Genomic DNA, 13,102 nt, shown 5'->3' with positions numbered 1-13,102 from the left:
AAACGCTGGTCTATGGTATCACTGCAGCCTTGAGAATGGCACAGCGCACAGGCACGATACCAAAAACCATGCAGAGTAAACGTGCAACAACTACTGCATCAAGTGGCGCTATACAAAAGATGCAGTCCAAGAAAAGCGAGAAATCTACAAAGGACAAGGAAAAAGCCGAAAAAGCCGATTCTAAGGCAGCGGCCAAAGCAACTACTCAAGTAACATCAACGGAGACTCCTGGAGGCAAAGGGCACGCACAACAGAGGCGCTCTCATTCGGAAAGCGGGGCAGTAAAACATACGATCACTCCGATCACTGCACCTACCTCAAGTAGAGACTTGCGGCAATCCTCGGTCACTGATGCATTTGCGGGCAAAAATCAACAAGCAATATCGGCCGCCGGAGGTGCTCCAGGTTCAAACTCAACACCGAATGCGGAAACCGTGCTCGCCGACCGCGAGGACGCAAGCACGGCGGCTGCTAGGCAACCAGGGCCTGAGACGCCTACGCTTCAAGCGGGAGCCGCGCAAGGAGCGGAGAAGACTGGCGAGAACGCCAACAAATGCAAGAACGATAATGCAGGCAAAGAAGCTGGCAGAGAGACGGCGAACAGCACCAGCGCCAGTACCTGTAAGCCTAGTAATGGACAACTAAAGGAGCTGACTGAAACGGTAAATTCTGATAACAATATCAATACTAATAATGCTCAAATGCTTGAGGCTCTGTTGGAAGTGAAACTAGCGCCAACACCTGTGGATAGGAGTGTAATGGCACAATCAAACTGGGGGAGTATGAAAAGCATTCAGAGTGATCAGAGCTACACAAAAGGGGCTAAAGGGAGGAGAGTACGCTCCCCAGAGGGGGAACAATTTTACTCAGTGACTGAGGGGTCAGATTCTTCATTGTTGGGGTCAGAGGAGGAAGCTTTGACCACAGATCTTTCATCAGGGTCAGAGTCAGAAAGATCTCTCTCTAGCGAACACAGAGATAAGGAAACACAAAAGAAAAGAAGAAGAACTATGATAAGGCGTGATAGAGAGATGGACAGAGCAGCGACAAGTACAAACCGGAAACTGCTATGGGATTATGGTAGTGCCTCCAAAATGTATCAGGAGCAAGATCTGGGTGTTGCACCTGAGAGTTACCCCTTAAATGACTTGAATGATGCCCCCCCCCAAGCAACTTTGGATGGTATGTTCTCTATGCTGAAGCAAATGCACCTAGAGGCCCGTTTAGAAAGCAGACGAGCAAGGCAGGACACCAAGAAAATACAAACAAGCATCAGGAGAATGAACAGAAAATATGTGGAAGTGGAAGGCAGAGTGGAACAAGTTGAAGAAAGAACTGGAAGGCTTGAGGACGAAGTCACGGATTGGCAGAATGCAAGAACTGAGCAAGGGAAGGTGATTGAGGACTTGAAGTGGAAACTGGAAGGTTTTGAGAATCGCCAAAGGCGGAATAATCTACGCTTTCTGGGCCTAGAGGAAGGACTTGAAGGGAAGGATCCGAGGGGGTTTATGATTAAACTACTAAAAGATGCATATCCGGAGGCACAGTGGCAGTGGGAACTGGAAGTGCAGAGAGCGCACAGATTCCCACTGACACAGAAGGGAGGAAGAGGCAGCAGTCAAAATGGTCTACCTAGGGCAATGCTTGTCTTTTTGGGGAATTTTTTGGCTAGGCAGGAAGTTATGGAGACTGCGAGACCAGATAGGAAAAAGTCAGTTGAAGGGATTACATTTTTCACGAGACCGGACTTTTGTCACACGACCGTGGAAAGGAGGTGGAAACTTAGGCAGCTTATCACCCCTTTCCAACGCCAGGGTTCCGAAGCTTACTTGATGTACCCATCAAAGTTAAAAGTTGTTACAAAAGGGCGTACCAGAATGTTCTTCTCTGAAGTAAAGGCGGGCGAGTATCTTGCTGAAATTACAGAGTCTCAGAAAGACAGGAAGGGTAGGGAATCAGAACCAGCATAAGACGCATATGGAAATTAATAGGTATATTGGATATTGAATATGGGTTACTAGGGCGGGAGAAGGGAAGCGACACTACTGCAGCGAGCAGTCACACATAGGTCAGTATTGACCTATTTGCCTGTAACAGGGGGGGGGTTAGCAAGGGGTGGGGGGACAGAGGGGGGGTGGGGGGGGGAGGGGGCAGAACGGTGGGGGGAAAAAGGTATGGATATATTCAGCACAAAATAAGAAGCTATATAGACACGCAAAGGTGGCAGTAAAAAACCTAGAGGAATTAGTTTGTGGGCTCTTCTATAAAAACAGATGGCAATAAGAATTGCTACGATTAACATCTGCGGTTTGAATGATGGTGGGAAAAGGCAGAAAGTAGCGGCCATGTGCAGAGTATTAAAATTAGATCTTATATGTCTCCAGGAGACACATGTGAGAGGGAAGGATAGGTATCTTATAGATCAGTTAGGGTTCGAAGTTCTAGCACACACTCTGCAAGATGCTAAAACAAAAGGAGTGGCTATACTGGCAAGAAAAGGACTAATGGTAGTAAAGAGAAAGAAGGAAGATAATGGCGGCAGATGGGTAATGATAGAAGGAGAGATAGGTGGATGCTGTTACACAATTGTTTCTGTATATGGCTCTAATGAAGATAAACCTGATATATTTGAGTTCTTAGATACTGAATTGTCATTATGGCCAGAACCAATAATTTTGTGTGGAGATTTCAATGTCAATGGGCTAACAGGATTGGGTATGATGGGAGGGGGGATGAAGGGAGATCGCAAGAAGATAACAAGAAAGGCTATCGCCAACTTAATGAATAATAATGCATTAGTAGATGTATGGTTGGCATATAATTCTACGGGGACAGGTAGCACTTTCTATTCTGCCCCTCATAAAAGCATAGCCAGACTGGATTATTTTTTAGTCTCTAGCCCCTTAGTACTAGAAGTGAAGATAGAAATGATACCACGGGTTTCCTCAGATCATAATCCATTGGTGTTGACCATCTCCAAAAACCATAGTACTAGTCGCAAAGAATACAACTGGACATTCGAAAGGGGGCTGCTCAAGGAAGAGGACTATGTCAGTAGAATGAAGACATGGATTACACAGTTCTGGGAGGCAAACAGAGGCACGGCAGCTACAGGCATGGTTTGGGATGCATTCAAAGCAGGGGTAAGGGGGAAACGCTGGCTTACACTTTACATAGGAGTAAAAAAGAGAAAATGGAGTTAGCTAGTAGGCTACAGGAGTTAAAGAATCTAGAACAAAAACTTATTCAGCTGGTCACGAATCAGGAATCTCTTGAGCAGATCCTATTAGAAATAGAATTGAAAAAGGCAGAGACTGGGGAGAGATTGGCTAATAAAGCAGCAGCTAATTATCTAGCAAAAAAGGAAAAGTTTTATGAATTTAATGAGAGGGTTGGGCATATGCTGGCAGTACGCACTAGACAAGATCTGGCAGCTGGGGAAATCAAAGAAATCAAAAATAAAAGGGGGAAGGTAGTCACCAAGGTGGAAGATGTGAGGGAGGTGTTTAGAGAATTTTATTCAGAACTTTATGACCAGGATGTGGAAAGTAAGGAAGAGGAAATAGAGGAGTACTTGGCTGGAATCCCTCACAAGGAATTGACTCTGGAGGATAAAGAAGCTATGGAATTGCCATTAACATTGGGAGAAATATATTATGCAGTATCGAAACTTCCCTCGGGTAAGGCCGCGGGGCCTGACCAGATACCGGCAGAATTTTATAAAACATTTTGGGACACATTAGGGATAGATATGCTAGAAACTTTAAGGCATGCACAGATAGGGGGAAATACACCACAATCATGGGCCGGCGCAAGTATCGTAGTTATTTTGAAAAAGAATAAATCGCATTTGGATCCTGGCTCTTATAGACCAATTACCCTTATGAATGCGGACGCAAAAATATACTCTAAGGCACTCTCACGAAGGCTTAGCAGGGTAATTGAGGGGTTGGTATATACAACACAACACGGCTTCATACCGGGTAAAGGGACTACGGAACACACAAGGAGGATGATTACCATTTTGGATGTTACGGGAGCCGCAGGGGATCCTGCCTCAGCCATCTTCTTGGATGCGGAGAAGGCTTTTGACAGGGTCTCCTGGGGCTACCTGTGGAAAGCCTTGGAGTGGTTTGGGATAGGAACAGGCTATATGGGAGCCATAAAGGCGCTCTATATAGCTCCAACAGCTAGGGTGAGGATTAATAGAGGGTATACAGAGGACATACGTATAAAGCGCGGCACAAGACAGGGTTGCCCGGCTTCACCATTGCTATTCGCCCTATATTTAGATTCTTTTCTGCGAAGACTAGAAGGAAACCCTAAAATTCACCCGATTGGAGTACATGGTCAGGCATATAAGACACTTGCATACGCAGACGACGTGGCAGTGGTTACACCAGACCCAGGGTCAGCTATAATAGAAATCGAACAGGAGGCTGTATTGTTTGGCACATTTTCAGGTTATTCTTTAAATAAAGGAAAAACACAAATAATACAAAACAACCGGGTAAACTATCAAGATATAAGAATAACACCTGAAGTTACATATTTAGGGGTGAAGATCACAACGGAATTAGATAGATTAGTAGAAATCAATATGAGCCCGCTGTTGGGAAAAATTAAAATAAACACAGAAAGAATGAACAACTTACATCTGACCTTAATGGGTCGAATTAATGTCATCAAAATGATAACATTTCCCAAAGTTTTGTATTTATTTAGATCCATTCCCTTATTTTTTGAAAATGTTTGGTTCAGTAAGTTAGAATCAATTTTGAATAAATTCATTTGGGTTAAAGGAAAAACAAGAAGAGCCTATAGACACTTAACAATGGATAGAGAGAAAGGGGGTTGGGGTGCACCGGACTTTAGGCTCTACTATTGGGCTGCAGTGCTACAGTATAGTAGGGTGTTAATAGGCGGGGGAGGTTCGGAACATCTATCGGGCACTTATCCAGGATTACCTAATGTCTATGCCTTATTATTAGGGGAAGAAGCAGAGAATGGATTTCTAAATACAACTGAATTCACGTATTTTAAGCACACAAGATTTAAGACTCTGAAAGCAGTATATAGGGTGTGGAAAGGGGTGGCTAAGAAATTTGGGCTAGGTAGATTTAATCACTATACAAGATTATACACAAATAGCTCACTGCCGAGGGAGATTTTTAAAGATGCCATTATGTATGATTGGGATAATAAAGGCATAGTACAAATAGGGAACCTACTGGATAGACAGGGTAATATTGAGCAGTTTGGGGCACTCAAAGCAAAATTTGGATTAGAACAAAACAGTTTCTATAAATATCTCCAAGTGAGGAGCTTTCTAGTACAAAAACAAGGCGGCCCGGTAGGGATGGGACAATGCAAAATTATGGATTATATAGTAACAACTATCAAATGTACGATAAGACACCTGTATACAGAATTGAAAGAAAACAAAACAGATGATAGGGCAAAATTTTCACAAAAATGGATGGAAAAGTTGGGGTCAGGCTCAGAAACTTTCCAGGAGTCATTGGATTTGGGTAGAACAGTGCTATGCTCGGCAACTCTCCAATCACAGCATTTCAAAACAGTGTTCTCACTCTATCATACACCGGATGGAATTGCCCAGTGGGGAGGGACAACAGGAATAACATGCCCGCGATGCAATGCGAGTGGTGCAGACATTGTACACATGTTCTCACAGTGCCCACAACTGTTTACCTTGAAGATAGCTATAGAAGAGTTTCTTGATAAAACACTCAATATTAAGATTAAGCTTGTAGATGAATTAATTATTTTGGGGGTAGCAAGTACGGAAGAAGCAATTCCAGTTGAGTTTATTTTTGTTACAATCGCAGTGCTCCGTATCTGTATTGCAAGGAATTGGCTGAGTAAGGCTCCCCCACTATTCTCAGAGTGGATGGCCAGCCTTCTTAACATCTATAATCTAGAAAAGGCAATATACGATAGGAAAGGCAGAAGGGCCAAGGCATTAGGTAAAATAATATGGCAACCCATCACGACGTGGAAATCCAGTAGGATAAATCTAGAATAGTATAAGAAATTAGGATTTTTCCGAGGGCGGGTTTTTTTTTTTTTTTTTTTTTTTTTTTTGGGCTAGGGGATAGGTCTTGTCTCATCTTATTACATCTGCTTGTGATATAAAAATTGTATAAACAATGAATTGTATATATAACCACCTGAGAAATTGGAATGTGCTGTAAACATATGAAATTGGAAGGTGCTGTAAACATACGCTGGAATGTATGGAAAAAATTTATGAAAAATTTAATAAATATATTAAAAAAAAAAAAAAAAAAAAAGTTGTTTCCACTACACCAAGGCCTATCTCTCTAATAGGATAATGTTGGAGTTACCTTATTACAATTTAAAATTGTAATGTCCAAATGTGAAGAGATAGCCCCTACAAGTTTGGTACCTATGGAATCACAATTAAAAATCTTAGCTGACGGTAAAGTCGGATTTTAAATTGCAATTCTGAAAATGACAATTTAGAAAGTTGGCATTTTCTTCTTTTAGCCTTTTGGTGACTGTAGCCTATCTCTGTGCTATTTGCATGGTCGACATCCAACTAGTACCTAGGGGTCGATTCCGATCCAGTAAAAAAAACATCCGTACGAATCGTATCCGGAGCCCTCTCCGTACCACTTGTACACACCCCGTATGACCCGACTAGTTTGATCCGGACCGGGGCATCAGGTCGCGATCCGTACGGTCCACGTCAGGTAAGGGCGATTCGTACAGAAAAGCGCACAATCACATACACACCGTATGGTGCGTACCCCCCATGATCGCTGGGGTATGCCCCATATACCCAGCGTACATGGGATACGGTGCGTACCCCCCATGATCGCAGGGGTACGCCCGTACACCCAGCGTACATGGGGTATGGTGCGTACCCCTGCGATCATGGGGGGTACGCACGGTACTCAATGTACGCTGGGTGTAAGGGGCGTACCCCTGCAATCATGGGGGGTACGCATCGTACCCGGGGGGGGCGTTCTGTACCCGTTTCGGCGCGAACTCTGCTTTTACGGCTGTTTTCAGCTCCCGTAAAAAAAGGGTCGTATGGTGCGTACCCGACACGTATTGTACTTGCTGGGTCGTATAAACCAGCCGCGAGTCGTGCAGATCTCGCTTACAGTGGGTTCCGACGAAGACTCGTACGGGGATTCGAGTCGTACGGTCTCTGTACGATTCGTACGGAGTCTGGCTCCTGGTACGAATCGTACTTTGGCGTACGTATGCGGGACGTTGCAGGGTACAATTCGTATGGGAAAAACGCTCCGAACGGCTATTCGGAGCGGTTTTTCCCGAATCGGAATCGACCCCCTAATGTCTGTGATTTAGCCAGAGGCCTGGTAAATAGAGAAGTTGCTTTCTATCTACAGGGCTGGCGGCCAAACAATGCATAATCTCTACTTTTTAGCCAGTTACAGACTGAGGTCTCTTTGCTGTTTGCATAGCCATAATCTAAACAGTGCATAGTATGTTTTATTTAGCCAACAAACCGCTATATAGTGAAGTTGCTTTGTTATTTGCACAACCACAAGCCAAATCCTACATATTATCTGCTATTCAACCAGCGGCTGTATAAATAGTTACGCTTTTTTACTATTTGAATGACCCTTTGCCAAATGCCTTTTAAATAGTGGCTAGATAAATAGTATTTATTTATTTATTTATACAACTTATATAGCGCGCAAATACCCTAAGGTGTCTCGGCGCTGCTGGAACTGAGACTCAGGAGGGGTTCTAATTTATTATTGACTAAAAAGCCATGTTTTTAACTGAGAGCAGAAGGGCTGCAGATGAGCGTAACGTTCGTTTGGGCAAGTAAGTGCATAAAGCTTTTTTTTTTTATTCTGGGCCAACATTTTTCATAGTTTTATAGACAATACAGAGCGCCTTAAACTTGATGCGACTCCTGACCGGAAGCCAGTGGAGTTGACGAACAATGGGGGTGATGGAAGAAAATTTTGGTGTACCTGTCAAAATACGGGCGGCCGCATTTTGAATTAACTGCATTTTATTCAAAACTTGTTCTTGGGTGTTAAGTAGCAAACCATTGCAGTAATCAATTTTGGAGAGTACTAAAGTACACATTAGGGTTTTACCTGCTCCAGAAGGAAGAAAAGGTAGTAGTTTCTTAACCATCCTCATAGTGTAAAAGGATGAGGAGACTACTGCATTAGCATGGTTCAAAAATGATAACTTGTTGTCAAATAGTACCCCCAAGTTCCTGACTTTAGTGACAGGCATTGGGGGGGCTCCTAAGTCCGATGGCCACCAAATTGAAGACCAAGACGGAGTCAGTTTTCCGAAGACCATGACCTCCGTCTTGTCAGAATTTAATTTCAAACAGTTGTGATCCATCCAGGAGCTGATAGCCATCATACCTTCCTGAAAATTAGCCACCACAGTTCCTCCGTTGTTATGGATGGCCAGTACCAACTGGGTGTCATCTGCATATGATGACACCCATATGAAATGGTAAAATGTCTTTGATATTTTCATGGCCGCCATCCTGAAAGTACCTAATGTATGCTATGTAGCCAGCGACTAAAAAAAAAAAAGTAAGAAGTTAACTCAAAAAGCCACAGTTAAAGTGCAATTATTGGTGTGAATTAAACAGAAACACTACTAAAATGCACAAATGATGGTTAGGTATGCAAGCCATAATATGCACAACAGCCAAAATAAGAATAAGTGCCAGGGCTCAAAGTTTTGCCCGTGGTTTGCAATAGCAAACACCAAGCGTGCTGAATACCTAGGTCGCACAATTTTAATTCCATCTCATGCATCTCCAATCCACCCCCAGACACTCCCTGCTCCTTTACCTCACTGTTGCAAGTTTCTGCTTTCTCACTGTTTTTGCCCGTCTCATTCTGCTTCTTTACCCCTTTTGGTTTTTCTCTCTCTTGCTCTGGATCAATGTCTGTTGTGGGAAAATGGGAGCAGCCAAAAGTGAGTGCTGGTGGGCCCCAGCTTCATCCACAAGCACCAATCAAGCACTGACCTGCTCCCTGAGTGTGAGGGAGCCAATCACAGCTTCGACTGTCCCCCTCCAGACTCCCCACAGCAGTTTCTTGTATTAGGGGTGCTTGAACTGCTGCTGCTCTTGCTGTGTTGTTGTTGCGCGTTAGTGCAGTTTGGAAAAATATCATTATACATCTGAAAACGAGTGGCATGATCATTACTTGGTTCTAACATCTCACACTCTGTTCACAGCCACCATCTCAGACATCTGGAAATCAGGAAGACAACCCTGAAGATTCATCAAAAGAATCAATTGGTTATTTATTTTGCTGCCAGATGAAACTATGTGCTGGTAAGTCTCAGCAATAATACTATTTCAAATCATTTCACTTGCTGTTTACATATTCATCATCTTTGCCCCAGTAATAACTGTACATATACGCAATGCCTCTTGCTGCATAACTGTAATGAGATGTTTCAAAGTCAAGTATTGATTATGAACATATTGTGCCTGTCCATAAAGAACTAAAAGACAACCTCAACTGGCAATAGTAGGTGCACATCTAATAACTAAACAGGTGTGGGAATAGCAGAAAATTCATTTAAATACAATCCGCGGACCATAGCTTAGTGCAAAGTATATGAAACTGATACTACCTGTGCAAGAAAGCATTCTGACTTTTAGCTCTGCAGAAAGTGCTGCAAGGCCCATGCTGTATTCCTGAATTCACACTAATAGCAACAGTGGACACAAAGATAAGCAAGGTCATGTTACAGGTACTAGATATGAAGATAAAAGGGATGATGAGGTCGCACTGGTGTGTGGGGGGGTGGAGCTGATGTACCATATATCCCTCAACAATAAGTTGCCATTATTTTGCATATCCCGTAACTCCCTTGGAAACCATTTAGGAGGGACTTTTGAGGGGGATTGCAACGTTCATCGGAGCACCTCCCCCTTCTTCTGAGTAGAAGCTGGGGGGTCACATGTGCAGACATTGTGAGTGTGCCTGAAGCCATGCTGTCTGTATTTTTCCATACACACCCTGTACCCCAGCTGTTGGGATAGGAATCACCCCAGCATGGTATACCGGCATGTTCCACTGACTTGCGTGCCCAAATGCATGTGCACCTGACTTTCATTTTGGCTCTAGTGTCATACAAATAAAAGCGTGTGCACAGAGACAGGACTATCAAAGGGGCTGTACCTGTCACTTTAAGGGGTGCAAAAGTGCGCACGTATAACGAAAAGAGGAATACTGTCCCTGTCCTGGGCAGAGCACGCAAAGTGATGGCCGCAGCATGCTCTGTTTATTGAAACTGATAATGTGGCCAGACCCTATTATCGGTGTTACCTAGAGTGTGGCCTACACACCCTTTTTGTTCAAAGTTCCGCTATCATGTGTATGCCCAGAACCTTTTTTTGGCATCAAGTGTGTCTGGTTTGCATGCGCATACAACATATGCAGTTGTGTGGCTCTGTGTTTGAGTGAATATTGAAGCTAGTGGGATCCAAGTTGCCCCTGTCTTAACATGACCCAAGATGGAGGATGAGGACTGCTTCCTGAGACAAAGGAAGTGTATTGTCTGCATTTCTTTGACTTGTAGTGCAAATCTGAATACTGAAGTGTGGGGGATGGAGTAAAGGCTATCTTTAGAAATTCCATCAGGACATTTGTTACCCAGGGTCTGTAGACAGTTTCTTCCTGCGCACTGGCATTTGGTTGACTGTAGGGATTGGGTTGGGACTTCATTTTCTATTTTGCTAGGTGAGGACATTTCTAAATCAGGCATACATTTTTTCCATTCCTGATTGCTACTTCAGAGATGCAGCCTCTGAAAGTTGCCTAGCCCCTGATAGCTGCTAGGACTCTGACATGCAACAACAAAAAGAGGTATTCCATTACATCATTTTAATCATGTGTTATTTCAATCCTGAATAAATCAAAATCAATATCTATTCATGTTTTTACAGTGCATTTCCCTTCATATCAATGCTCAAGGAAATACAAATAACATTCATAAAACATAATACATTTCAATACATGACCCAATGCATTTCGGAACTGAAAGTTCCTTCGTCAGGGGTTCTGTGAAAAGTCAAAGAAGATAAAGAAAACGTATTACATTGATGCCAACTCAACTAGTTAATTGTGAATAATTATGTCAGTTGTGGAGAAAGAAGTGTGTTCTTACCCGATTGAAAAGAGTTGATATATTAAAATACGCTAAATGCCATAGTTCAATTTTAGTGGAATCTATGTACAAAAAGTAGAAATATGGTTTTTAACACAGAATAGCGAAAGTAGGATGTGTTCAAGGTAGATCATTAACCCATGATTTTGGGCTTACCTGTATCAGATGGTTAAACTATTATAATGGCAACCTGGAAGTGTGAAGGAAACCTATTTAGTTTTTCATTTGGTAAGAGGAAGAAGTTAAAGAGCAACACTTTTAGCAAAATGTCACTGACCTGCGTATAATGAAAATCATGTGCAAAATCCGGATTTTCAAAAGGCCTTTAACGACATTAACTGTGGAAAAGAAGATGGTTCAAAGTCACTTGCAAAAAGCCAATAAGTTGCATTGGTTTCTCTGATCTTAAAGAATTGTCGATCAACTTACCCGCGGTGGCGGGAAGTTCAATCTAACCGCGTTTGTGTGTCCGGGCTGAATTCAATCCGGAATAAATGACTGTAAACAAATAAGCGAGTAATTATTATTACTGGCGTTTAGGTTATGGCTAAACGTAGTGCAGAAAGTGATATGCGAACCAACTTACCCGCGCAAGCGGCAAGCTCCGACCAGCAGCGTTCTGGTTACGATGTCGTGAATCGAACAAGGAGTCCGTTTTCGGTGTCTAGTTTAAACTCGGCTTTATGACGAGCAACACAGAGAGAGGACTGTTCGGTAGAAACTGTGCCAGAAAAGCACTGGCTGTACTCAATTCTCAATGTAATTTTATAGTTCATGTTTGCATGAACATGATCAATAAATTCATGTATAGATCAATCAAAACGCGAAGCGTTATATAATTAATTCTATCCCCTGGTGGAATATAGTGTACCATTTCGTGAGGGCGCTCAGATTTTCATTATATGATGGCAGTTTAATTCCATTAACTCTCATTTGAAGAATGAATGTGTGCTGTCTCGATAACCCATATCAGAACATGATTGGCGATTCGTTACAAGTTCGTGTAAAGAATCCAAACAGTAGAAACCGAAAAAAGACTATAGTATTTTATTCCAGAGAATTAAAAAAGTGCCGGTTGTGTTTACGCGTATGTAGTCGATTTGATTAATTGAGATGAGCTGGGGTTAGGTATTTGTGAATGTTTTGCAACAGTGGTGTAGATAGTTAAAGCCCTTTGTTGGCATGTCACATTATTTTTCAAAAAATGTCAGCACAAAAAATACAAAAATTCAAACTTATAAACATCATTATGTTGTGCAGCAGATTATGGAGGCCATTTGTCAACACATCACATTGTCTTTTTCAAAATACGACCCCAGGTACAGATAGATTCAAACATATGAACATCATTATACTATGCGATATGACCCACATTTCATCTAAGTCAGCTATTGAATTTTGGGATGTCTCACGCCATCCTAATATAAAAACCTAGTGTGTGTGTATATTGCGAATTCAAGTCAAAGAAAGCATGCCATTTCCAATTTGTCATTTAGCCCAAAAGGTGCTAACGTTTGTAACTTTTTTATCCAAAACACTTCTTGCTGTAGAAGAATTTTGGAATTGTCCAAACCTAATCTCTGTGGAACTTGTTCAATTATTTGAAATTTAATTTGTGCTATGGAGTGTCGATGTTCCATCCAGTGTGTGGCTAGCGGTGATGTCATACTTTTGTTTCTAATCCTGCTCTTGTGTTCCGATAGCCTAGTTTTCAATTTGCGCTCAGTCTTATCCACATATAAAAGTCCACATCGGCATTTTATCATGTAAACCAAGTGTTCCGAATCACATGTTGTTGAGTGTTTTAATCTTATCTTCTCTCCTATCCTGGGATGTAGAAGAATGTTGCCGGTAATAGCATTGTTGCAGTTCTTGCAATTCCAGCATTCGCTCGTACCTTTATGTATATTCTGCT

At 42.4% G+C, this 13,102-nt stretch overlaps 1 protein-coding gene across 1 annotated transcript in view; it reads left to right on the top strand.

Moving 5' to 3' along the window:
- Positions 1–13,102, top strand: part of LOC144785175 (uncharacterized) — a 133,588-nt gene that overhangs the window by 81,046 nt on the left and 39,440 nt on the right. The window contains exon 2 of the mRNA XM_078664236.1: positions 9,244–9,343. Coding sequence (XP_078520362.1) covers positions 9,244–9,343 — 100 coding nt within the window. The remainder of the gene's footprint in view (positions 1–9,243; positions 9,344–13,102) is intronic.

The sequence above is a fragment of the Lissotriton helveticus genome, chromosome 10, assembly GCF_964261635.1.
Source record: "Lissotriton helveticus chromosome 10, aLisHel1.1, whole genome shotgun sequence".
Lineage (NCBI taxonomy): Eukaryota > Metazoa > Chordata > Amphibia > Caudata > Salamandridae > Lissotriton > Lissotriton helveticus.
The sequence above is the reverse complement of the archived record's forward strand: the minus strand, read 5'-3'. Positions and strand labels throughout refer to the sequence as shown.